Consider the following 27,210-nt stretch of genomic DNA (forward strand, 5'->3'; position numbering starts at 1 on the left):
ATACTTTGTAAAAAAAAAAAAAAATAGTTGCCTTTCCTTTCCAGAATTTGCTTTTACTTGTCTCATATAGTCTGGCCTGCTCCCTTTTTCCCAGTAGCACTCAAAGTCCCGTTCTCATGCAGTCATAGAGGCTCCTTGATCAAATAAAATTTGGGCCCTGGAGTCCAAATGACAATGTAATCATAAGCAGGTGGGTAAGGAGGCTGCCCCCATTAGGCTGGTTTCATCACAACTTTTGAAATGGTTTATTTCAAGTCTGGCTTTCATCATGGAGACCAGTTTTTCTATCAAATGCACTGTTGGAGTAGATGCTTTAGCTTTTTACTGTCAATCATCTTTACTTAAGCAAAGCCTACTTACTACATATAGAATGCTATTACTAAATGAGGAGACATTTCATTCAGGGGAGACGATCCACTGTTTCTAATCGCGGCTGGTTCTTTGAGCAGTTATCTGAAATGGAAGTGGAGATACTGCAAGAGATAATTTTAGTAGATGAGGCTACCTTTTTTTCAGTATGGAAACAATGTTATTTGTTCTTGACTGGAAATTTGTTAACAAAGCAGAAGTTTTTTTTTCAGTTGAAATGTAAATTTAGTTCAACAATTTCAGCATCATGGCTATACCCTGGAAAAAGTACTTTGCTTAAACCACTGAAGGAAATTCAGGAACACATTAAAGGCAGAGTTAAGGCAGGTGCTAAGATTCTAATCTTGAAAGGGCCAAGAGCAGTCTTGTTATTAGTCCTTCTACTCCTATTTTAAGCTGGTCTCCTGAGGTTAAAGAATCTAGCTCACCTATCCTGTTGAGTGTAAAGGTCTGCTGCTCTGAAGGCATTCAGTAATTGCATATTCAATGAGGTAATAGTTTTGTCCAAGGACAGTCTTGTTAATAGTAGTATAAAACATAAAGTTATAGTAATTATCAATTATTCATCTTCACAGGTTAATTGTCAACCCTCTTCACCCAACTATTCCCCCCAGTGTTTCAAGATCTTTCTTAAACTTATGAATCCTTGAAAGTCAGATTTTTGAAGCCCAAAGTGAATGAAACTGTCTACCATTTCCTGATTAACTCTGAAAACAGTCCTGCATTCCTGCAAATAGCATAAGTTATTTTTAGGATTGAAATAATGACCTCACTTTCCCAGGCATGTAGCTTCAGCTGTTCTGACCATGGGCAGGTCAGGAATGTCAAAGATTCACAAATGAACTCATGTGAATCTCTGCATAAACACGGTACTTCAATGAGGACTGTGTGATAAAAAGAAACTATACAAAAAAACCCAAAACAAACCAACAACCATACTGTGTTTCCAACACTTTGAAATACAATACAAAAAATCCGCCTTTTTGGTAGAAGCATTCCATAGAACCTTTGGGGCTAAAATAGTTTTAAAAATTAGGACAAATTAAAATTACACTCAGTGGCCTGGTCTAATTTTAAATGACATGAAGTTATGTACAAAAGATTAGAACAGACGTGGGGTGATGTTGGCAGGTATGTTATACTTTAGGATTTAAAGCTACCAAAGCTATCATATACATGTAAATTTTACAGGAAATTATTTTTAAAATTGGAAGGCAAAGTGCAGGAAACTCAATAAAGGCAGTTAAAATTGGATTTCTTTAAAAAGGGGGAAGAATGAATAGTAGAGGAGTAGGATTGTTAGGAAAACTGGCAGGAGTAAAGGGGAGGTCTAACAACCGTATTATTTTCTAGGATTTGCCTCACTACCATTCTTTCTTTATTTTTGGCCGCACCGCGCATCTTGTGGGATCTTAGTTCCCTCACCAGGGATTGAACCCGGGCCCTTGGCAATGAAAGTGCAGGTGGAGTCCTAACTACTGGACCGCCAGGGAATTCCCACTACCTTTCTTTAGAAGTTGCAACCAAGGGCTTCCTTGGTGACACAGTGGTTAAGAATCCGCCTGCCAATGCAGGAGACACGGGTTCAAGCCCTGGTCGGGGAAGATCCCACATGCTGCGGGGCAACTAAGCCCGTGCGCCACAACTACTGAGCCTGTGCTCTAGAGCCTTTGAGCCACAGCTACTGAAGCCCACATGCCTAGAGCCCATGCTCTGCAACAAGAGAAGCCACTTCAATGAGAAGCCCGCGCACAGCAACGAAGACCCAACGCAGCCAAAAATAAATTAATTAATTAATTAAAAAAAAAATTTGCAACCAAGACCAACAAAAGCCAATTTTGGTAAATAAAGAAGTTTTAAACAAGTAAGTTTCTATCATAAAGTTTAATTATGGTTCAGAAAAAATTGAGTGAATAACTTTCTCTGAAAAAATATATCGACTCTTTGTAGACTGCAGTTATTGGGGGAGGGGAAGGTAGGGGTAAGTTAAACTACCCTATTTTCTATTCTGAAAATGACAAAAAGTCCCATTTCCAGTCTGAATTATAGAGATGCATGTGCCCCAAATGGTTGAGAATAAATACAACAAGAAAGGCAAAAGCTGTAAAGCTAAGGGCATGCAATAGGCTCTAAGAGAAAGTCTCAGAAATACCCAAAGTAGCAACAAGGAAAGTTTGGCTGGAATTTGAAGTTCTTTTCAGTCATCTTTGTCTTTCGCTCCATGTTTAAGGATGCGCGTGAACTCAATGTAATTGAAATTCCCCTTTTTGTCAATAGGTGCTTCTCTGTACAGCTCGTCCACTTCCTCATCTGTAAACCGATCTCCCATTGTGGTCAGCAGCTCTCTCAGGTAATCCTCCTGAATGGTGCCTAAAGACAAAAGAAGCAGGGATCAGAAGACACACTACTTTGAGGAGTAACTGCAAGGGGCACCTACGCTTGACTAAGCATGGGCTGTATGTTAAGAACTAGAAGCATACAAATGTATGAAGTATGAGGTCTTGACGTGCTAAAGCCAGCCTCAGCAGACAGCTGCCTAGAAAATGCCCTGTTGCTTAGTGACATTAACCTGCTCTGCTCTGACCTCACCTGACATCCATCTCCTGATCTCTTGATAACAGTGGCTAAGCCTATGCCTAACCACAAGCCATAAAGTATGATTAAGGAATCTAAGCCTCATGGTTCCTTAGAATAGCATGGTCACACTTATTCTACAAGTAAATACACTAAAATCATCATAAACATCGATAAAGTGCTTCAGTGGAAAGAATACTGAAGTCTTGAGGTCCAGTTTTAACAAGCTATGTTACTTCAGGCATTTCACTTTACCTCCTTCTTTTTCTTCATATGTAAAATGAGATTAAAAAAAATTTTTTTTAAACAAATCCAATTTTAGATTCAGTAACAAATATGTTCAGGCCCAGGATGTGCAAAAACACTGAGTAGATATTTGAGCATTAACTATGTTGCGGACACTGGGATAGGCATTGGGGGTATAGTGGTGAGCTGAGAGGAATGCTTTCTACTCTGGACTCGTGAAAGCAGGGTTCTCATAAAGCCTGACTGCACATAAGAATCATCCAGGCAGCTCAAAACAAAACAACCCCAGAGGCCACCCTTGACTTATTATCTGTTACTGATATTTTTAAAAGGCTCCCCAGTAAATCCCATGAGCAATCATGATTGAGACCCACTAATGCAGTAATCCAAAGGTAATAAATGACCATTCAAGCACAGAAATTCTGAAATTCATAAAGTAAAAAAAGAAAAATCTGACAACTTCCTTGTATGTGAAATTAAGCTAAAACATTGATAATATATTTCCTATGAGTTTAAAGTGTAAGGTCAGTTCACAAAAGAAACTCTAGATTTATGGATTGTTTTTGCTAATTCAATCCTAGATTAAAAAAAAAAAGTTCTCCAAATCTTAGCCTTTTAGCTTGTAGAAATAAATCCTCATCTCCAGCCAAGTCGTTCAACTATCATGTAAAATCATCACTGACTATGTGCAAGGGACTGTGGTAGGAGCTGGGAGGGGTTACGAAGATGGGAATGTAACGCTGGTGAAGACACAGCCATTATCCTGGGAGCAGGGAGAGACTGATTAGAAATAAGCACACAACTAAAGTAGAAGCTCAGGTAGAGTACGTGCCAGTAGAGACATACATAAAATACTTTGGAGAGGGAAAGGGAGAGCTTTTAAGTTTTCCCAGAGGTCAGGACAAAATAGTATGAAAACACAGGTAAGGCTCTATAAAGAATGTGACCATTGAGATGACTTTGAAGAATAAATAAGACACTTTACTCTTTTATGGTTTTATTCCCTTCCACTAAAAAAGTAATACCCATTGACTGTAAAAAATTCAATCAATACACAAATGTTTTTAGCAGGAAAAAAGTCTCTTCTGCCTGCCCCTTCCCTACGCCTTCCAGAAATAACTGTTCAGAGTCTTGATTTCAAGGGGAAGGAGGAAGGAGGTGGTATAAGGAGGAAAGGCAGAGGCAGAAATGGTGGAGGTAAGTCAGGGCAACAACGCATGGAGGAGTCTGGAAGGAGGTTAGGAAGAGTTGAGGGTGGTCTACTTGAACAGGCCAAATGAGGTTCTATCGTGTGGAGTCTTGAAAGCCAGAGTGGGGAGACTATGCTTCCATGCCCAAACTACGCTTGGACTGTTTAGTCCAAGTAATGTGTAACCAGAGGGTGTACCTTCCTTCTTAAAAACTTGCCATGAGTTACCCCCTTATCAGGCATGTATTTAGTTAACCTTTTGGGTGTCTTTGAGAGTTCACTCCATGCAGGCAGTAAGCTACTATCTCATTTCCTCATTTAATCCTCACAACAACCCTATGAGGTAGGTAATATTACTGTCCATCTTACACATAAGAAAACAGAGGCTTAGAGAAGTTAAGTAACTCGCCTGAAATCACACAGCTATTATGCAGAATAGGATTATGAAACCGGGGCACCTGATTCCAGAGGGAAAGGTTAGATACCAGATCTAAACACTCTCAGAGCTGAGAGGTGCCTGATAAACAAACATAGGATTGTACTGGTATCACCGCCTACAGCAATTTAAACTTTTTCCAAGATTGCTCCAGTAAAAGATATTCGTTTGACACACATTTACTGAGTGCCTGACCCTTGTGGAATTATTCTAGTAAAGGAGTAACGTAAGTTTCCTAAAGAAGTTTCAAACATACCTATTAAATTGTAAATTAAATATTTACGGGCAGAGGCAGTGAAGTGAGTGACTAACAAGGCATAAGCAAAACCTGTCCCCCAAAATCCCCCAAAACAGGTATGGTATAAACCTGAGGGTATTATATGTCATCATATTTCAAGTTATTATATATTTTAGTTGCCATAACCAAAAATTAAATCACTTGGTAATTAAAGGTTACCTCAGACTTACCAGTTGCTTCTTCATCAAAGCAAGCAAAAGCGTTTCTGATGACATCTTCTGGATCGGTGCCATTTAACTTTTCACCAAACATCGTGAGAAACATGGTAAAATTTATGGGACCTGGAGCCTCATTCATCATGGCGTCCAGATACTCATCAGTTGGATTTTTCCCTAAACAAGAAAGAGGGTCATATTTTAAGAGGGTGATAATTACACCACAAAACGCATCAACAATTCATCATGGTAAACATTTTGACAAGAAAGATGATCATTTAAACAGTTTGCTATTTGCATTCAAGATAGCAAAACTATTTGGAAAAAAGTCTTCTCGATGAATAGGATTCGTTTTAAGAGTCTGGAGACTGTGTGCTGTTCCACTGGGATGTCAGGAGGAATAACACTGCTCTCATAATCAAGATCAGTGTTTGCAGTGCATGCACGTACACGGCTGGCCCCCAGCCTAACCCGGAGACTGGGCCAGAAATCTGCAGGTTGTCCGGGGACCACGCTTTGGGAAACAATGCTCCAGACTTTGAATCTTAGTGAACTGTAACATCATTAGATTGGCTTCACAAAGCATCATTAGATTGGCTTAAGAAATAAATATAAAAGGTGTTATAGAAATTCTATTTGATTTATTAATGTTAAAACTGATCATTACCCAGGGAGGCAAGCATATCATGCAAGTCTTCCTTGTCGATGAAACCATCTCTGTTCTGATCGATCATGTTGAAGGCCTCCTTGAACTCCTGAATCTGTGACTGGTCAAACATGGCAAACACATTGGAGGTTGCGCGTTGGGGGCGCTTCTTGGTGGTCTTGGTCTTTGCTCTTTTGCTCGACATGGTGGCAGTTAAATCCTAACAAAGAAGGGAAATACAAGAAATAACAAAAAGTAAACTGAACCAACCTTCCTGATATGTTTGAGCCACTTAGAGATATGTCTAAAGACTATTCCACAGGATAGTATCACTTGGCAAAAATCTCTCTCAACTAATCGATACCATTATGCAGAGAATCAATCTACAAAGAGAAAAACCAGACTCATGCTTTGAGTTCACTCATCCTTAGCAGTTGTGACGAAACTACGACCAACATTAATTCAAAGCTCAGAGAATTATCAACAAGATTTCCTGTCCCCAGTACTACTGGATAGCTGATTAAGGACCAATAACCCAATCTACTAGCTTAATAACAATACAGAAAACAAGAAACAAAAAACGTTGGGTTCTGTACATCAGTGCTATGGAGTACTGAGGGACACTAACTCATCTTCAACAGGTCTATCCTTCTGCAGCCCTAGCTGAAACCAGCCTCCCATTCTAACGTGGACAGAAAGAAGGAAGGAGGATTAACTGATGCGACAGGTCTTCATCTCCTAATCTTACTGCCAAATACCATTCTTCCACTCGCAACTAACATTTCTTATCGCACCCTCACTCCTGGAATCAAAGTACTTCAGGAAAGATACCTGTTAAAAGGCTAACTGAAAAAGTATAGAAAACTCCAAAGGTAATTCATCAATAATTAAGTTTTGTAAGTATTTCCACTCTATCCTAACCAATTTGTTGCACAGAGCTAAGCTAAATCACTTGAGGTGACTAAGTCCTCTAAACAAAAATCAGAGCACAATAAAAATTTTTAAAGCAATTTAGTTTTTAAAAAGTTTTAGAAAGCATTTAAAGAGGTATGGAAACTACCTTTGCTCTCTAATCTAAATTTATCCCTATAAAATTTAAGTTAAAAATAACGTTCAATAATACGTAAGATGAAGAGGTAATTTTCCTTTCAACACAATCTTTAATACTATAAAAATTTGTTTGAAGTTAAAAATCCCAGAGTCATCAGATAATAAAATTTTACCATACCATCTTTCAGAGCTGAGGTGGCAATGGCAGTCTGCAAGACCTCTAACCCACAAGACTAAGACACTGTATTCAGTTATATTCTTTGAAGCAGGTCTAAAATAGGCACTACTGATTTCACTCTCTGACCAGGACAACAATTTTAAAGCTTACGTTCTGAAAACAACATTTAACTATGATGTAGCAAAACACTATGCCCTTACTCTAAAAATAAGTCTGTGGATTGCAAAGAATGAAGTACTACCTAGATGTCAGTACTGCAAAGTGGCTTTAGAACACAACGCTCCACATGAGTTTCAAAACTTCTTACATTCTTTCCTTGATTACACCACATCAGCCAGGCTAAATTCAATTATGGAAATAATTAGAAAAGCTCTGACTCTGCCTCAGATTTTTTTTTTTTTAAGCTGAATTTTAGAAGGAAAGCTCAGATTTTAGAAGGAAATTCCACAAAGGAGAGTCACAAATTCCAGTCCATTAAATATAGCACTCCTAGGATACACTGGAATGTGTTGCTGGTAAGATATACCCTACGTGACATAGCAGTTATGATATATACTCTTCCCTAGTTTCCAAGTTTCCTTTAATTACCCTTTCATGAATGCATATTTTCACTCTGTAACACCTCTGGACACAGTAAATCCCACTATTATCTAAACTACATGGAACTGTAATGTCCCCCTCTATTCTAAATGTAGTTTTAAAAACTACAAGGAGTTATAGCATATATGTATTATTCTTCCATCTCTTAAATGGACTCCAGGACTTGGGTTAGCGGTTGAGACCCAATGAGTGGCATATATTTACCAGTCCACATCTCTTTAATATTTTAGGTATGCCATGTCTTTGCAAAACAAAGCACATCTTTAAAAACAGTCTATTTTGTTTGACTACATTATATTCCCCTAATGATGCACAAATGCCAGTTATTTTAAGAACAAAGAAACTGATGAAAATTATAGGTCAAATGGTTGATACAACTGATTTTTTTAATCTACGACACCTCATAGGGCTTCCCTGGTGGCGCAGTGGTTAAGAATCCGCCTGCCAATGCAGGGGACATGGGTTTGAGCCCTGGTCTGGGAAGATCCCACATGCCATGGAGCAACTAAGCCTGTGCGCCACAACTACTGATCCTGCACTCTAGAGCCCATGAGCCACAACTACTGAAGCCCGCGCACCTAGAGCCTGTGCTCCGCAATAAGAAGCCACCACAATGAGAAGCCCGCGCACCACAACGAAGAGTAGCCCCCGCTCGCCACAACTAGAGAAAGCCCGTGCACAGCAACGAAGACCTAACACTACCAAACATAAATAAATAAATTTATAAAAAACAAAACAAAAAAACTCATAATACTCAATTTGGTGCGGGTCCTCTATACACCTTTTTAAAACTTAGTTTGGATTATAAAGTAACACACACCCACTCTCATTCTTGAATTTTGATGTATTTCCTATTTAGCCTTTTTACAGCTGCTTTTTTTTTTTTTAATAAATAAATATATTTATTATTTTTGCCTGTGTTGGGTCTTTGTTGCCGCGTGCGGGCTTTCTCTAGTTGCGGCGAGTGGGGGCTACTCTTCATTGGGTTGGGCGGCTTCTCATCGCGGTGGCTTCTCTTTGTTGCGAAGCACAGGCTCTAGGTGCGTGGGCTTCAGTAGTTGTGGCACGAGGGCTCAGTAGTTGTGGCCCGCGGGCTCTAGAGTGCAGGCTCAGTAGTTCTGGTGCACGGGCTTAGCTGCTCCACGGCCATGTGGGATCTTCCCGGACCAGGGCTCGAACCCGTGTCTCCTGCACTGGCAGGCGGATTCTTAACCACTGTGCCACCAGGGAAGTCCCCTATTTAGCCTTTTTAAAATCATGCATTCTTTAAATTTGTAAATGCATTCTAACATAGTTTTTAAACATTATAAAGGTATTTTTGGGGTCAGCACTGACAGTGGTCTCACAGAATTTTTCTTTAGCCCATTCGATACTTAACCACCGACCTTTAATATGATCAGTAGAATTACATTCATGTGCATTAAATGTCATGAGCGCTGATTATTATTTAAGAATTAAGAAATGTAAGGTAGGTGTGCTATCTTCAAGGAGCTTAAAATATAGTTGAGGAGGCAACTTTAAAAGAAATGAGATGATTGGTTCAACTTATGAAATGAGTCACACAGTTTTCATTCCAGGAGTATGGCTCTCAAGTTAAAACAATACGTAACAAAAATGAAAAATAACTCAAAGGTGGTACATGATTATCAAACATTGAGTTCAGAAAATATCTTTGTTTCTAAAAGATTTCGGCGGGGGGAGAAGACTGAAAAATCCTAAAAGCTACAAGACGTCCTTAGAATTAAGAGACTTAAATGTTAGTCTTACTTCTAACAAATTAGGGTAGCTAATTCTACCAAAAACTGGTAGTATACCGTTGGGCAAGTTACTACATGGGCCTTTACTTTTTCAAGGAGGTTGGATTCTGATCTGTTTCCCACCAGAAACCCAGATCCTTTTAGTGATAGGGAGTTCAGCTTTGCAGTCAGTTATTTCAAAATAAGCAAAAGGTGTTTTTTATTTTCCCCTACCAAACTGAAAGTATGGGTGGAATAAACACTGGCGGAGAAGGAGCCAAATGAGGAACAGTGCTATGATCCGAAGAAGATCACTGATGATAGATACTGTCATTGGCCTCCTAGCTACGATTCTAGTATGCTGTCCACTTTTACTCTCCCCAAACGAGTCAACCTGTAACCCTCTTCATGTAACAAGCCTTCAGCAAACACACAACTCTCATAAGCTAGGGCAAAATAAAATTGAAAATATTTTATTCATCAATGTAACTATTCTTTATTTAGGGTGGGAAGATTGCCATGAAGGCACCTGAGATTTCCGAGTTATGTCCTCACTCATCCTAAGTTATAGTCTAGAGTGTATTTTTGAAGCATTTAATTAAAGATCTTTGGCATGAAGGGCTGTGTTGTATGGAACTTGAAAACCCACAGACTTGCAGAGCCAGCTTCTATTAAATATATAGAAGAGATTCAGTCAAGGAGATTCAGTTTACAGATCTGAAGGAGTATAATCTTGTCTTAATCAGGGAAGGGGAGTGTTGGTGGTAATGAATTTCTAGATTTATCCTTTTAGCTTGATCAAATAGGAAGAGAATCATTCAGTGTTATGACAAAAGGAGGGATACAAACTATGTAAGGAAGATGTTATTAAGTGATGGGGGAAATGGAAAATAAAGATCCTCAAAGAGGCTTTCCTCACACATCAAGGGCAACCAGAAGATTTTTCAGAATTTCTAGATACTTTGGTTTCATTTATAAAATGGGATTAATCCATACCAATATTACATTAGGTTACCCTAGTTAGAATCCTAGAGTCCAGCGTTTGTAGTGGTAATAAATGTAAACTAATCCGAAGACTTTTTCTACAGAACTAACACTCAAATTGATACTATTCTGGAAATATGATTATATTCTTTAAGGAAGAACTCCCATTTTAGAAAACACTTCCTAATGTGAGAGCACGTAGTATCTGCTTTCCAAATCCAGACCAAATCTACCGTCTCATTTAATCAATGCACTTCTTTTTTTAAAGCTAAGTATATGTAATTTTTTGGTGCTAACCACGGCTTTTTAAAAGTACATTTTCAGGCTGGTGCTTCCGTTCCAACTAAAACAAGTTTTCAATTCCTACGCAAACTTCCGGTAGAAGGTAGGATTAGTTCCCTCAGACTGCCACACCCAAAAAGTTCTCAGCACTTGACAAAGGCAATTCTTTGTCGTGGTTCACTTGCCAGTAAAGCCTCACTTTTTTAAATAAAAAGCTTTTTCTGGTTAAGTCTTATCAAAAGCCTTCCAGAACATGAAACAAATCGTAGTAATTTTAGGAAACATTCACTTTCTTCACCTTTAGATATAAAACTTTTTGCACTTAGGTTAAAATCTCAACCTAACGCTTATTTCTGTTCCAAAGTTCTGTAAAGAACTGATACACTCTTTGATAAACCAATTCAACTACTTTAAAAGGAAACACTTTGGGAAATTGACTTAACCCCGAGTCTCCACCCAAGAGTAACACGGTATTGTATTTTGGAGTTTTTCTGGAGCCGCAAACTAAACCCCGAACTCCTCTTTGTCCAAATATCACTTAAAAATAAAACGCTAATTACAAAAGTGGACACTGAGCTGAGGAAGTTGCTAATTTGAGGTGGTTATTCCCACTAAACGTAGCCACACAGCTGCAACAACAGCTGCAGCGAGGGGGAGGGGGGCGCACTGGGCTACAGTTTTTACGCAAACTCTCTTGAATCGGGCAAGTTTACGTTATAAACTAAACTTAGTCCCAGAGTCAGCTCCGCGGGGCTCGGGTTTCGCAGGCCTGCTGCCGCCCAAGCTCGCGGCTCCAGCAGACTAAGCCACACTTCCCGAGCTCCTAGTTTGGGCAAAGGAACGAAGTCGGCGTCTGAGCCGCTTCCGGCCGCGGCCTTCGATGCTGGAGCTGGCACTGGGGCTCGAAACCCAGGGACCGGCTGGCACACCTGCCCAGGTGCGCTCCCGGCGCCCGGGGAGCGCCACTGCCCCCCCACCCCAAGCCGTCCCGAGGGGATGCGCCCCGGCATGGGCCTCACGCGCCCGACCGCGAGCACCACTCACCCTGCTCAGCCGCGAGAACCCGAGCGCTTCAGGGAACCCCTCACTGCCCTGACTGCCGCTACCGACTCCTTTCCACTCCCAGAGACGCTGCAAACAACACTTCCGGCCTCCGCTTAGCGGACCGGAAGGAAGCGAGTCACCATTCTCTGCTAACAGTGTGAGCCTGGCTTAATGGAAGGGTGACGGGGCGGGGGAGTTGCCAGTGTGCTCAAAGGGCGCAGTTTTGACCAAGTGCACGGGAAGGACGTGTCAAGCGGGCAACTTAGAACGCAGAAGAAGGTGTAATGGTTCTCCCGGTCTGATGACTGAGTTTTCCTTTTTTTTAATACCTCTTCTTACAATGTAAGCTTTTCTTTCCCCCTTTCCTCTTGGCAAATGGTTGGCTCTGTCCTGTGGGTTTGCCCCTCCGCACATTCCAGGGCCAGGCCAGGGGCGGGGCCCGACAGCCCAAGTCCTTGTAGGGAAATCGCGGAGAGGGCTTCGTGGCCCACGTGAGTGGCCTTCGCCCCGCCCCAGAGCGCCCCGCCCTTGCCGCGGAGTAGTCGTGGGCCTGCGCGTGTGGCTCACCTCAGGGTGACTCACGAGGTTCGGAGGTCGGCCCGCCTATCCCGAGAGGAGGCCTTTGGGCAAAAGATTTGCTGTGTACCGTGTTATTTTATGAAGAGTCCCGCCCCTCCCCACAGGAGCATTTAGTCCGGAGGGCCCTCAGACAAGAGGCCACTATTTATTCGGCCCAGAAGGATTTCCTCAGGCCCCGGGCGGCCGAAGACCTCTTCCCTGTTCAAAAACTTTCGCAGTTATGTTTCCCACCAGAGCCCCTCAGACCCCGTGAACAAGATAGCCTGACTGCGTCCGGCTCGAAAGGAAGACGCGCGACCAGCAGCGAGAGCTTCCTAACTTCGCCCCCGCCTCTGACTGTGGTGCGGGCGTGCGCCTGGTGGAAAGGGGGCCAGAAAGTGGGGCCTATTGTGCTCCGCTCTCCTTGCCCCGGGCTGGTTCAGCCAGTGCGTCTCGTTAAAGGAAAGCCCTCCCCAATTGTCTTCCTGCGTCCAGACTCCGGCGAGAGAGCCTGTGCTGCAGGTCCCCTCGGAGGAAGGGGTGGGCTGGGGCCGATGCCACTCCAGGGTCATCTTGGCTCCGGGGTCACGTGCCTGGTCTGGCTCACGTGGCCGGAACAGTTCTGAGGTTTGGGGTCGCCCTCGAAAGCCGCCCTCTCTCCAGTCACCCTGCTGCTGACAAGGAAGGTAAAAGGTGCAGGATAATATACTCGAAATACGAATAAGCTACACCTTCAAGGACCTCAGGAGCGTTTCGTCTCTTAACCAATAATATATTCCCAAGTTCACTTAGAGGTAAAGTCACTGAAAAATAAACAACTGCCCTAATTCTACAGCGTGAGTGAAACGAAGATGATTAGTTTACCAAACAGCCTTGGTAGTGAGAATCACTTGGGGTACTAGTTAAAAATACACAATCTTGGGGGCCTCATCTCCAACCCGCTGAATCAGAATCTTGCAGGGCGGGTCCTGGGAAGCCATCAGTTTAACAGGGATCCTAAGTGAGTCTTATCACCGAAGGTGGGGACACAGAGCGAGGACAGTTTAGGGTCTAAGACTAGGCAGTGAGGGCACAAACTCCAGATGGCTGAGTCGGGGTGGGGGGGAATGCAGATGGTTCTTGGAGACTGGCTTGGGCAGCAGGGCGAGCCGCCTGCAGTGCTCACACCCCCACCTGCCACCAGGGGGCGCTAGAGCTCCCACTGCTGTCCTCGGGGAAGAAAACTCATCCCATAGGGTGAAATGGACGGTATAGTTGTCCCCTCAGGGCGGCAGGGAGCAGCAACAGTCTTTTGCTTCCATAGTATGAGATAATTGCTTTGTCTGTCTGCTTTCCTTCCATTCAGGCAAGAGGTATTAAACAGCAACTGCATTGCCAAGCACTGTGGTGAGTGCTGTGGTTTATTTGGTTTTTGAAATAGAGCATAGTTTCTACCTCTGGGATGACAGGGGAGGGAGTAAAGGCACAGGGAGTTATCAGGGAACAAACGTGGAACAGAAAATTACAGCATAATTTGGTAAGGTTTATGGAAGGAGCACAGAGGAGGAAATCAGCCTGTGTGGGGACTTGTGGACAGTGTCCCTCGGAGGACTACTGAAGAGCTGATTCTAGAAGTCAGTGGGGAAAGAGAGGAGAGGGAGATTCCAGGCAAAGGGAGCAGCCTGCCTGATTGTCTGGAGGTGATCAGAGGGCCTGGCTGACTGACCACTGGGATTTGTGTGGTCCATGTTCATTCATTAATTTATTCATTCCCCAATTAACTGTGGGTATACAAAGGTTAGCGGTGTGGAAAAATAATATCTTGATAAAATGTTACTCAAATTTCCATCTAACGTTTTGATATTAAATTTTAATGATTGGACCCACCACCAAAGACCTCTCACTCTAATATCTCTTCCCTTGTGGACCCTTCGGGAGATCTTTGCCCTCAGGTGACAATCCCCTTTACACCTTGTCATTAAAAGTTGAGAGACCTGGGTTGGGTTTCACATCTTTCCTTTAGCCTACTGAGTAACCCTGAGGGCAAGTCATTCAACTGATCTGACAGTCAATTTTCTGATTTGTGAGACAGGATAACATCTGTCCTGCTTATTTTGTAGAGTTTTCTGATTAAATGAGTTTATATGAAAGTTTTCATTGAGTACAGTGGCTTTCAAATTTTTGACCACTCACAGTAAGAAATTTATATCACTAAGCAATACTTGACTGCCTGTAATACTTTCTAAGATTTCTATTCTTGTCAACTTTATGCCATTTAACTTTTTAAAATGCTCAAGACCCACTACATGTGAATTTATGATCCACTAATGTGGAGGTTCACAACCAGGGGTGACTTTCCCGCAAGGGAACACTTGGCAATGTCTGGAGACAGTTTTGATTTTCATAACCAGGGAGCTGCTACTGGCATCTAGTGGGTAGAGGCCGGGGATGCTGCTAAACGCCCCACAATGCACAGGACAGCCCCCTACAACAGAGCATTATTCTGCCAAAAATGTCAGTAGTGCCAGGGCTGGGAAAAACCACGCACTGATGTTTCAGGAACTCAGACTATATAGTATGCAATTATTTGGGGGTGCTGTAATTACACTGAAAGGGCACTATTGCTCCTGCCTCAAGGTGAGGCTCCTTTTTCCCCCCACCCCCCCGCCCTGAGATCAGATCTAAAGAAAGAAAAAAACACAGAAAGAAAAGGAACACACAGTTACTATATACCTGTTATGTACTAGGTATTCTACATAAGCATTTTTATCATTTAATTCTTACAACTACCCTGTGAGGTAAGTATTATCACCTCTGTTTCACAGATTAGGAAACCGAGGCTTAAATACTTTAGTGACTTGCACATGCACCAAAAGACAATAAAAGAACCAGGGTTATAACTCATGTCTCTGCTTGTCCAGGGGTAAGATAGAAGGACAGGGGCCAGTATTTCTTGTTCACGAATCCCTAACTCCTAATAAAGTGCCTAATTATCCATGGGTGCCAATAAATATTCAGTAACTGGTTACTTGTTCAAGGGCACATAACTAGTAAGTGTCCTGACCCAAAGCCCACATTTAATTTTACTATGCTGCGCTCTCTTCTTTGGTCCAAGGAGGGGAAATCCATATCCAAACAACAAAGAAGCATAGCTGAATTGACCCTTGGTGTTTACTACCTAAGTCAATAATTTCGTAATGATCACTTGCAATTTTTATTGCATGTAAGAAACTTTTGAATGTTAAGAGACATGGCTTACGTTCTGGTTTTACCTACATAAGTGGAATTCTAATTCTCTGTACATGAAATAGAATGTAACAATTAGCATTAATTCAGTAAAACAGTAGGAGGAGCTTCTTTCTTTTAAATGAAGTAAAGGTGTTTGAGTTAATCTGTATTAACTTTAAAGTTAATAGCTTAAAAGCGCCAAAACTACAAGTAGTATATTAAAAGGGTATAGAAAATTCTACATAAATAAAGAATTGCTTTTTTAAAAAAAAAAAAAAATCACAATTATTTCTAAATTCAGGAATGATATTAAAAAAATAATGTGAAGTTGAATTAAGAATTTTTGAGGAAAGTTATTACTTCCATACTAGTAAATCTGAAAAAATAAGATAGATAAATGCTTAGGAAAATTAAAATACTAAACAAGATGCAAGAAGAGAGAATATGAATAAACCAAACCAAAATAAGAAATAAGAATTACCTAGAAAATAAGTTACTGGGCTCTGGTAATTAATTGAAGAAATGCTGCTCCAACTACTAAAAGACAAAGATTCCTAATATCATAATATTATGGTTCATAATTTGAAATACATAGCCTAACATAGTTGATTCTAATAATAGTTTGTTAATGAATGAGTATAGTGACCAAATGACATTTTCTGAATTAATCTTATGAGGCAAAAAATTTTTTAAAAATACCCCCAAATAAAACTAATACCTAAACCAAAAATTATGGTTTAGGCTTGCTTCAATTAATTCTTTAGTTTCTTCATCTGGAAAAGAGTATAATAATGGTATTCATTTTATTCAACCATTGTATGGATTAGGTGAGATAGTCCATGTTAATTTCTTAGTGAGAAATCGACTTTGGTTGGATAAGGCACTGAGATTTGGAATTTGTCGAGCAGTTAACCTAACCTGGCTAATTAATGTACCCATGTTTTGTCTACCTGGCTGGAGGAAACAAGCTGAATGGGCACACTTTAAATAATGACAACAGACATCAAGTGGGCCCTTGATGCTACCTAGGTACTCGTGACATTTCTCTATTTCTTTCATGCTCCTAATCTCTTCGATGTCAGTTTTATAACTTCTGTCTTCTCACACCTTCAACACCTTCCCCCCATCCTTGCTGTCAGTCCATGACCTTGCTTCTGAGTCACTGAGAAAGAAATGACTCCCACGAGCTCCCACACCACCCACATTTACCCACCAGCCAGCATCTGTCCCCATTTGTTGTCTTCTCCTCTTCTGTTAAATTGAGAGGAACCCTCCTTGCTCCTATGGAAAACCAGTTCCTCCATTTGCTCACTCATGTCACTCCAACAATTCTGCCCTCCCCAGCGTCATCAGGTTCTCTCTCTCTTTGTTGGGTTATTCCCATCAACAAGTATGCTGTAATGTATCCCATGTATGGCAGGCTCCCCAAAGATGTCCACATCCTAATTCCAGAACCTGTGACTATGTTAGGTTACATAACAGAGGAATTAAGAATGAAATTAAGGTTGCTAATGAGCTGACCTTAAAATAGGGAGTTTATGCTGTGTTATCACAATGGGCACAGTGTAATCACAAGCGTCTTAAAAGTAGAAGAAGGAGGCAGAATATGACAATCAGAGGGAGATGTGACCATGGAAGAATGTTCAGAGTGATGTAACATTGCTGGCTTTAAAGATGGAGAAAGGGGGCCATGAGCCAAGGAATGTGGATGAACTCCAGAAGCTAGAAAAGACAAGAAAACAGATTCTCCCCTAGAGTCTTTAGAAAGGAACATAGTCTTGCTGGCACCCTGATTTTAGCCTAGTGAGACCCAAGTTGGACTTCTAATCTACACAACTGTAAGATAATTAAGTTGTGTTGTTTTAAACCACTAGGTTTGTGGTAATTTGTTATAGCAGCAATAGAAAACTGCTATAGTATAAACAAACACCAAAAAACCCCTCTTCCTGATGCACTTTCCTCCTCCAGCTATTGTCCTATTTCTTTGTTCCCCTTTATAAAAGTCCTCAGAAGAGTCACCTATACTCACTGGCTCTAGTTCTCTGTTAAACTCATTATAATAAGGCTTTTTTTTCCCAGCCACTCCACCAACAAGTGCTTATCAAGGTCACCAAAGACCTCCATGTCATCATGGCCAATTGCCAGAGTGATCACTCCCTCACCTTTGAAATACTTTCTTCTTTGCTTCCAGGATGCCTCACTCTCCTGGTTTTCCTCCTTCCTTATGGCTACTCTTCAATCTCTTTTGCCAATACCTCCTAATTTCCCTAATCCCTCAGTGTAGCCCAGAACTCAGTGCTTGGCTTTCTTTTCTTTTCTGTCGCCACTCCTTCCCTAGCTGATCTTATCTACTTTCATGGCTTTAAATACTACTTAGACATTGATCACTCCCAAGTGTGTATCTCTGGCCAAAACCTCTGCCCAGCACTCCAGACTCATGTATCTAAATATTGACTTGACATTTCCAAGAGGAGGTCTACCAGGCATCTAAACCTTCAGACTCCAAAACCTGCTCTTACTGTTGTCTTCTCCAGCTTGGTTAATGGCATTTCAATCCTTTAAGTTGCTCAGGTCAAAAACCTTTGACTCATCTATGCCACCTCTTTTTCTTTCATGACCTTCATCCAATCTTTCAGTCAAAGTATCTCCAGGGTCTAGAGCAGTTATTAGCATATACCTATTGGTTAAGCCCTTCAAAATATGTTGGAATATGACTTAGTCTCACCAACTTTACTACCATTTTAGTGCAAGGTAACCTCTCTCAAGCCTGGATTTTTGCAATAGTCTTCTAACTGGTCTCCTTACTTCCACACCGCCAAAGAGTAATCCTTTAAAATGTAAACCAGAACATATTCCCTATTAAGTTCCATGAAGGCAGGGTTTTTAGGTTTCTTTGTTTACTGAAGAATCCCCAAGGCCTGGAACAGTGATTATTATTAGCACATTACAGGCACTCAGTAAGTAAAAATACATATTGACTGAATGAAGAGCTGGAAAGTAGAATATAAGGGAAAAATGGTAGAAATGTGAGGCTAAAGGAGTAAGCAGAGACTGTATCCCAAATGGCCTCTAAGTCATTTTCTAAAGGTCAATAAGATACCACTGATCTGTCTTAAGTATGGGGTTAATATGAGCAGAATTGTGTTATTTTAAAATTGCTCTGATAGTTCAGAGGAGTAGCAGAGGGTGAGCCTGGGAGAAGGAAGAATCGGGATTTCTGACAGATGACACTGCTAATCACTGGAGTGAGGAATATGGGGGAGAAGTAGTTTGGAGTGTGGGGTATGGTGACGGTAGGAAATGACAGACAGTTTTGGACGTTTTGAGGTAGTGGATTAGAAGACAGTACAGAGGCATTCACTAAAACAGCACAAAGAGACAAGAAGATAAAAGTATAAAAGAGCTGTCAAGAGTCAGGGAGGATATATTTTGATAATCCATTGTATATTTAATAGGAAATCCAGAACAAGATAAAAATGGGAATGATGGGAAACAGTATTAAAAGAGACAATGACTAAAGAGTTTCCCAGAATTGAAAGAGAGTCAAAAAATCTTTATTCGGGTTGAAAGTGCACTGAATATGAAGCAGGAAAAATAGAAATAAATCTATGCCAAGTCACATCACAGTGAAACTTCAGAACATCAAGGGTAAAGGAAAATAGTAAAAACTTCCAGAGAGAAAAGACAAATGGCCTACAATGGAACAATAATTAGACCGGCAGTATGCTTTCCTGCAGCAACATTACCTGCTGAAGGTGTATTCAAAGTGCTGTGAGAAGAACCACTCACTCCCTACACAATGTGTGTGGAATTGATGCGCAAAATCCTGACACCTCTCTCCAAAGATTTCTGGATGCTGGTCTCTCTAGAAACTCTCAGGTCTAGAGACTGATCTTGCCTCTTATAATTCCTGAGGAGGAACATTAACTAAGAGTCACAAAATTGATTTCACAGTCTTGTAAAATGTCCTAAATAGATATTCTGACAACTAATATTCTCAGCCTCTGGGATGTCTGCCAAAATTCTGAGAGATCATGAACCTCACGTTTAACGTCCTATTGCACTCAAAAATATTAGATCATTTTTGATTGTTCTCTGCTTTTTCATGTCTGTTTGACTTGCTTTCCAACTCACTTGTAAACATATCCTATATTAGTTTTACACTAGCTAAGTAGAAGTTTTTCAGTGTATACTTTTAACAAACTAATGAATTGTTATTGTTATTATATTTACAGAGCTAGGCACTCTGCTACGTGTTTTATTAACTCTCAGTCATTGCCCTGCAGGGTGGTTACCGTCATTTCCATTTTACAGATGAAGAACTTGAAGCTTAGAGAGGTTAATAACTTGCCCAAGGTCATATTCTGGGGAATAGAAAAGGCAGGAGTATTTATTGTTGACACATGCTAATCATTGATAAGAATGACTCTGTTAATAATTTGGAGTGGGAATATTTACCCCAAATGTTGACTTATTTTTTTTGTTCTTCCCAGGAAAAGACTCTAAGGTCTTGTGCAGACTTTTCTGTAAGACCTAATTCCACTGAAGTTAGTGCCTTGGGAAAATAACTGATTTGCCAGCCATCTGTAAGTGTATTGTAACTTTTGATTCTGAGTTCTTCTTTCTCCTGGAGAAATAATGGTAAATGAAAGTAATTTCTATGGGCAGATTCCATTTCATATAACGTGTCAACATTTAACACAGAGCACCTCCTTTTGCGTTGTCCCTCAAGTGCTGATTCAGTAAAGCATTAAAGCACTGGTCTGGCAGCACTACCCAGGAATCCCTGACAGGTCCACGAGCCAGAGGTCAAGTTTGAAGGGGCTTTCCCAAAGTCAGTATTCTTCGGTGTCTTACTGTGTGCTACACAACTCATTATTTACTGCTGGACAAAGAAAGAACTATGACAAGAAGGTAGACATACTTCCCAAGAGCGCCTTCTTCTGTTTGTATTCCCAGTACCTTGCACAGTGCCAGACATGTCGTGTGTGTACAGTAAACCTACGTTAAAACTGTAAACCTTATTTAAGAACTCTGGGGCATGGGGCTTCCCTGGTGGTGCAGTGGTTGAGAGTCTGCCTGCCAATGCAGGAGACACGGGTTCAAGCCCTGGTCTGGGAGGATCCCACATGCCGCGGAGCGGCTGGGCCCGTGAGCCACAACTGCTGAGCCTGCGCGTCTGGAGCCTGTGCTCCGCAACAAGAAAGGCCGCGATAGTGAGAGGCCCACGCGCCGCGATGAAGAGTGGCCCCCACTTGCCACAACTAGAGAGAGCCCTCGCACAGAAACGAAGATCCAAACACAGTAGCCATAAATTAATTAATTAATTAAAAAAAAAAAAAAAAGAACTCTGGGGCAAAGGTATAGAAAAAAATAAGGGAAATTTAGGAAGTGGTTAAATGATGAAAGTAGTCCTGTGTTGAAACTCAACCAGATGAATGTTATCAAACTTCTGTATGGCCTGCTAGGTCCAGAATGAAAAATCTCCTGGGACATAGGTAGTTGAGGTGACCAGATTAGCCACAGACAGGTTAGCTTTTGTTTGGATATATAAACCAATAAAACTTATTGTCCAAGGCAGGGGATAACAATGAATAAAGTCTTTTATGTTACTATATTAATTCTTATAGTAATTCTCTCTATTTAGATGCTTTTTTTTTTAACATCTTTATTGGAGTATAATTGCTTTACAATGGTGTGTTAGTTTCTGCTGTATTACAAAGTGAATCAGCTATACATAAACATATATCCCCATATCTCCTCCCTCTTGCGTCTCCCTCCCACCCTCCCTATTCCACCCCTCTAGGTGGACACAAAGCTGATCTCCCTGTGATATGCAGCTGCTTCCCACTAGCTATCTATTTTACATTTGGTAGTGTATATATGTTCATGCCATTCTCTCACTTTGTCCCAGCTTACCCTTCCCCTTCCCTGTGTCCTCAAGTCCACTCTCTACATCTGTGTCTTTATTCCTGTCCTGCCCCTAGGTTCTTCAGAACCATTTTTTTTAGATTCAGTAACTTGAGGGATTGACTCTTGTTTTTCTCTCATGGGCCGAATGATTGTTCTCTGAGTGACCTGCTGCTTCTTTAAGAGCATCTACTGTGTTTTCTCTCTACCAACTGCCTTTCTCTGCTAATTTTAGTTTCTGGTCCCTCATAATTTCAGCTTGCCATGGCTTCTCTGACTCCAGATATACCCCTGGCATCTTTTGGTTCAGGCTTTTTTGACTTTTGGTCCTTCTAGTAAGTGTATTGACACTCAGTATTTCCAAAATCAAATTTGTAAGCTAGGAATGTGACTGGCTTGACTCACCTTTTTGGCCCAGGCCATATATCATAGGTTGCTGCCAGGATATACATCAGTAACCTTTGGGTTTGAAATGACCCATCACCTGTGGTCATAGAGTAGGAATCACATGGTGCAAAATATCAGCAGATGCTGTGAGCAGAGCAGGCATTAAGTGCTTTCCTGTCCAGGAAAGAGAATGGAGCATTGAAGCCAGATGGAACTGGGTTCAAATCCCAGCTCTACTATTTGCTAGCTATGTGACCTTGGGTAACTTGTCTAATGTTACTCTCTGAAACTTAGTTTTCTCATTTATAACTTGGGGATGATAACTGCTTTGTAGGGTTTTTGTAAGAAATAAATAAAATACTATGTGTAAAGCATGATATAGTATCTAGTACACAGGAGGTTTAATGGTAGCTATTTTATCTTATTTAAAATTTTTATTTACTCTATTATTATATTAACAGATTAATAATGATCTCAAAAAAAATAATCAATCTCCATGTCAAAGGTCAAAAGAAGCTCATACAAGAGGAAAACCAATAGTTAGCTTATGTTGAAGGAAATGTCTGGCCTCACCATGAATTTTAAAAATGCATTTAAAAATAGCTATGAGATATATTTCACATCTGTTAAACTTGCTGAAATAAAATTGTACGTTCCAATGTTGATGGAGCAATGAAGAAAGAGTGCATTCATATTTGGTAGGTGGCATTATAGATTAGCCTAATATTCCAAATAGCACTCTCACAAAACATTTCCTTCAATTTGTAGTTCCTTTCTGGGGAAATACTTCCCAAGGAGATAATTGAAAGGAAAACTTTATTTGTACAAAATATTTATAGCTCTCTTTTTAATTCAGAGTATTTCATCATTTTAGAACCGAAAGAGACCTAGGAGATTATTTTTCCTCTAGGGCTGCATATTAGAATCATTTAGGAGCTTTTAGAAACACTCATTCTCCCATGCCCAGAGATTCAGAGTTAATTGTCCTGGAATATGGCCTGAGCCTGAGGATGGTTTAAAAACTCCTCAGGTGATTCTGATGTGTGGCCAGGATGGAGAACCACTCTTCCAATCCCACTCCATTAGGAGAACTATGACAGAACAGAACCAGAGGGGTTAAAAGGCTGCTTCCGAAGGGAACACACACATAGATGTGGTAAAAGAGCTGAGGTGAAAATGAAGATGCTCCTAATTCTTGGTTCTAACTTCTAGTCTTAGTGAATAACTGGAAATATCCATGTGGCCAACACCTAGAGACTAGGTAACAAATTATGGTGAAATAGTACAATGCATTCATTAATTGTTATTGAAAGGTATCTGTAGACAAAGTAGAACGTAGTGTGTACTCACTGATGAGAACCAAGTGTGATAACGTTGTGTCCATTGCTGCCCTCATTGAGAGAGTCCCAACTGGGACTGTTGAGTTCCCCCTTGGGAGGGGCACAGGTCTCCCTTCATGCTCTTCTCCCCCCACCAGGTGGCCAAGTATCGCATCTCTCTTGAGGGGAATGGGGTTATCAGTGTCCAGGACTGCTGAATGGTGGACTGTCCATGCTGAACAGTGACGAATCAGAAGAATCCATTTTTTTAAATTATGGTGAAATATACCTAGCATAAAATTTATCACCTTAACCATTTTCAAGTGCACAGTTCAGTGGCATTAAGTACATTCACATTGTTGTGCAGCCATCACCACCATCCATCTCCAGAGCTTTTTCATCATGCTCAACTGAAACTTTCTAGTCATTAAACAATAACTCCCCATTTCCTCCACTCCACCATCCAAGTCTCTGGCAACTACTGTTCTACCTTGAATTTGACCCCAGTACCTTATGTAGGTGGAATCATACAACAGCATTTGTCCATTGTGACTGGCTTCCTTCACTTAGTGTCTCCAAAGTTGAGTTCATTTTTGAAGAAAATTATTCCCTGTCTTTCTCTCTGCTCCCTTGCTCTTTCCATCAAAGGTCCATTTCCTTCCAGGTTGAGGATCACCCCAGCCCTTCTTTTGGTCTTTGCTTTCCTGTTCTAGTAACTACCCTGCCTTTTCCCTCTCCTTTTTTCTAGGCTGTCTTATCTAGTGAGCAGGATAGGAAAGCTAGCTCTGTAAGCTTGTATCTGAAACTAGTAGTCTGAAACTTTGTTTTATTGTGTTTTTGCATCTTTGTTTCTGCTCCAGTGTAGACTAGGGGAGGAAAGGGGACTCTTATGGTATGAAAGAGAGAATAAGGGAACACAGAACATAATTAATTAATACTTGGAGACGTGTGCCTGCATCAAATATAAAAATGGTATCTGCAATATTAAAAGAATTGAGGAAGCTATAGAATTTTTTCAGAATTGGTTTGTTTTAATTATAAGGGAATATTGTGTACTGGTTAACATATGAACTCTGGATCTGGGTTATCTGAATTTGAATCCTTGCTTTAACACATTTTAGTTGTTTGTCCTGGAACAAGTTACTGAACTTCTCTGTACTCAGTTTTTCTCATTAATGAAAAAGGTATTATAATAATAGTATCTACTTTATAAATTGTTGTCAGGAATAAAGAAGTTAATACATATAAAGCATTTTTAATACCACCTGGCAAATAGTAAGTACTATATAAGTGTTAGATAGCAATACTTTTTGGTCAGTGTTTTGATACTTCTGTTATCTATCACACCAACTTTGGTTAACCATATAAGGAAAAATAGATTTAAAAATTCAAGGTGACATTATTCATACTAGCCCCAAACTGGACACAATGCAAAGTTGATTCGTTGATGAACAGATAAGCAAAACATGGTGTGTCTTTTAATGAAGTACTTCTCAGCAGTAAAAAGAAGCAATCTGCTGAATCATGCAACAACATGGATGAATCTCAAAAACATCTTGCTAGGTTAAAAAAAAACAGACACAAAAGTCTACATATTATATGATTCCATTTGTATGAAATTTCTAGAAAAGGCTAAACTGTAGGGACAAATCAGGTCAGTGGTTGCCCCTCACAGCCTGTAGGTCCTGATGCAAGACGTTGACTGCATTGGCTTAATTTGGCCATTGCCCGGATACAGGCAAAATTAGAACTAGATCTAATTTTAGATCTAGATCTAGTTCATCTAGTTTAGATCGAGCTCATTTAATAACTAGATGAGATTTGGCTTCTGATAAGAGTCCTAGTCCCGGGCTTCCCTGGTGGCACAGTGGATAAGAATCTGCCTGCCATTGTAGGAGACACAGGTTCGATCCCTGGTCTGGGAAGATCCCACATGCCGCGGAGCAACTAAGCCCGTGTGCCACAACTACTGAGCCTGTGCTCTAGAGCCCGTGAGCCACAACTACTGAGCCTGCGTGCCACAACTACTGAAGCCCACGTGCCTAGAGCCTGTGCTCCACAACAAGAGAAGCCACCACAATGAGAAGCCCCCGCGCACTGCAACGAAGAGTAGCCCCCGCTCTCCGCAACTAGAGAAAGCCCGCGCGCAGCAATGAAGACCCAACGCAACCAAAAATAAATTAAAGAAAAAAAAAGAGTCCTAGTCCCCTCCTCTAGCCCTTTTCAACCATCACCTCTCCCCTCTGCCTCCTTTCCCACCACTCTACTCATAATAAATCTGAGACTCTGGCCTGTCACGCAAAGACTTAACTGATTACATGCTGAAACATCTTTCTGGATAATTTCTAGTATAATAGGGATTTACATTCATAAAATGACACTCTCAGGAGAGAGCATTTCAGACATGAGCTAGCAGGTAGAAGCAGAACTCTTGGAATAAGGAGGATTTACTTTATTCCCCTCAAAATTGCTCCACATAGGATGTTGCTAATCAGCTTACACACCAGGCAAGAAAAAACAGCTGCTTTTTGGATTGATAGCACAGTTATTCAGGCTAGAAAACACCTTAAAGATTATCTGGTTGAACCCTTTATTTTATAGATGAGAAAATGGAGCTTCAGAGAGGGGAAATGATTTTTCAAAGTCACTCAGTGAACAACAGGACTAGATGCCAAACGCCAATATATATATATACATATATATTTTTTAATTAGGCAACTCTGAGATAGGAAGGATACAATTAATTTACAACTTAAAAGAGCTCACCAAATAATCTGGCTGAGCTTTGCCTTCTGTTGAAAGCATTTGTATTGGAGAAATTTCTTAGAATTTAGAAATTCTTGACCACAGGGCCCGTGTCAGTCATTTTGCTTCCCTGTACCTAGCACGTGCTTTGCGTAATAGGTGAGCAATGAGTGATATATTAGATTTGCTCCTTTAATTCCTATCTTTTAAAGGAGAAGGATTCTTTTGGTTTTGCTTTGTACATATAAAACAACCAGTCACATTCTTTCTTATGTGCTGTGTTCATCATTTCACCTATCACATTGTACCACAGTTATTCTTTTTTTTTAAATTAATTTATTTGTTTGTCTGTTTTTACTTTTGGCTGTGTTGGGTCTTCATTGTCATGGCTTCTCTTGTTGCAGAGCACGGGCTCTAGGTGCACGGGCTTCAGTAGTTCTGGCACACGGGCTCAATAGCTGTGGCTTGCGGGCTTAGTTGCTCTGCGGCATGTGGGATCGTCCCAGACCAGGGCTTGAACCCGTGTCGCCTGCATTGGCAGGCGGATTCTTAAACACTGTGCCACCAGGGAAGCCCTGTACCACAGTTATTCTTAAGTAATCTTTGTCTACCCAACTACACAGTGGCTACTTTGAGGACGTGAGTGAGTCACCACTTGACCCTAGGGCGTAACACAGGGCCTGACACATTAGTCGGTTTTCAATAAATGCTTTATGAATTAAACTGACTAAATACAGGTCTTTCTTTTTCTGTATTATTGATACATGGGTTTTATTTGTTAACTAAACCCCCCAGAAACTTAAACTTTCTTGATTTCAGTTGGAATTTAGTTTTTGTTTGCTTTTGTTTACCTTATTTCTAAAGAATATATCTTTGTTTATTCCCTCATGTATAGAAAAATGATTTGCTACTGTTTCCACTTCTACTGTAAAACAAAAATTGTTAGGTGGCTAAATATAATTTATACATTTATTTTGGCTTTTAGGATACACTACAGTTAGTTAAGCTCATCATTTCACACTTATAAAAATATTAATACCCTTACAGTTAGTTTGAAGAGAAGATGTATCTACTTTAAAATTGCTTTATTGGGCTTCCCTGGTGGCGCAGTGGTTGAGAATCTGCCTGCCAATGCAGGGGACGCAGGTTCGAGCCCTGGTCTGGGAAGATCCCACATGCCGCGGAGCAACTCGGCCCGTGAGCCACAATTACTGAGCCTGCGTGTCTGGAGCCTGTGCTCCGCAACAAGAGAGGCCGCGATAGTGAGAGGCCCGCGCACCGCGATGAAGAGTGGCCC

At 40.9% G+C, this 27,210-nt stretch overlaps 1 protein-coding gene across 2 annotated transcripts; it reads right to left on the bottom strand.

Annotated features, from left to right (window-relative positions):
• Window positions 1-2,234: 2,234 nt before the first annotated feature.
• Window positions 2,235-11,915, bottom strand: LOC132347831 (myosin regulatory light polypeptide 9). 2 transcript variants are annotated; one of them, XM_059894707.1, is made up of 4 exons: window positions 11,788-11,915; window positions 5,935-6,133; window positions 5,283-5,444; window positions 2,235-2,739 (listed from the first exon to the last, which is right to left on the bottom strand). In XM_059894707.1, exons 2-4 carry the CDS (start codon window positions 6,116-6,118, stop codon window positions 2,567-2,569), a joined length of 519 nt encoding a protein of 172 aa, XP_059750690.1. In that variant the 5' UTR covers window positions 6,119-6,133; window positions 11,788-11,915; the 3' UTR covers window positions 2,235-2,566. The 2 variants fall into 2 exon arrangements, with proteins under 2 accessions (XP_059750690.1, XP_059750689.1); XM_059894706.1 differs by lacking the exon at window positions 11,788-11,915 and adding an exon at window positions 7,142-7,249.
• Between the last annotated feature and the right edge of the window lie 15,295 nt (window positions 11,916-27,210).

The sequence above is a fragment of the Balaenoptera ricei genome, chromosome 14 (genome assembly GCF_028023285.1).
Source record: "Balaenoptera ricei isolate mBalRic1 chromosome 14, mBalRic1.hap2, whole genome shotgun sequence".
Taxonomy (NCBI): domain Eukaryota; kingdom Metazoa; phylum Chordata; class Mammalia; order Artiodactyla; family Balaenopteridae; genus Balaenoptera; species Balaenoptera ricei.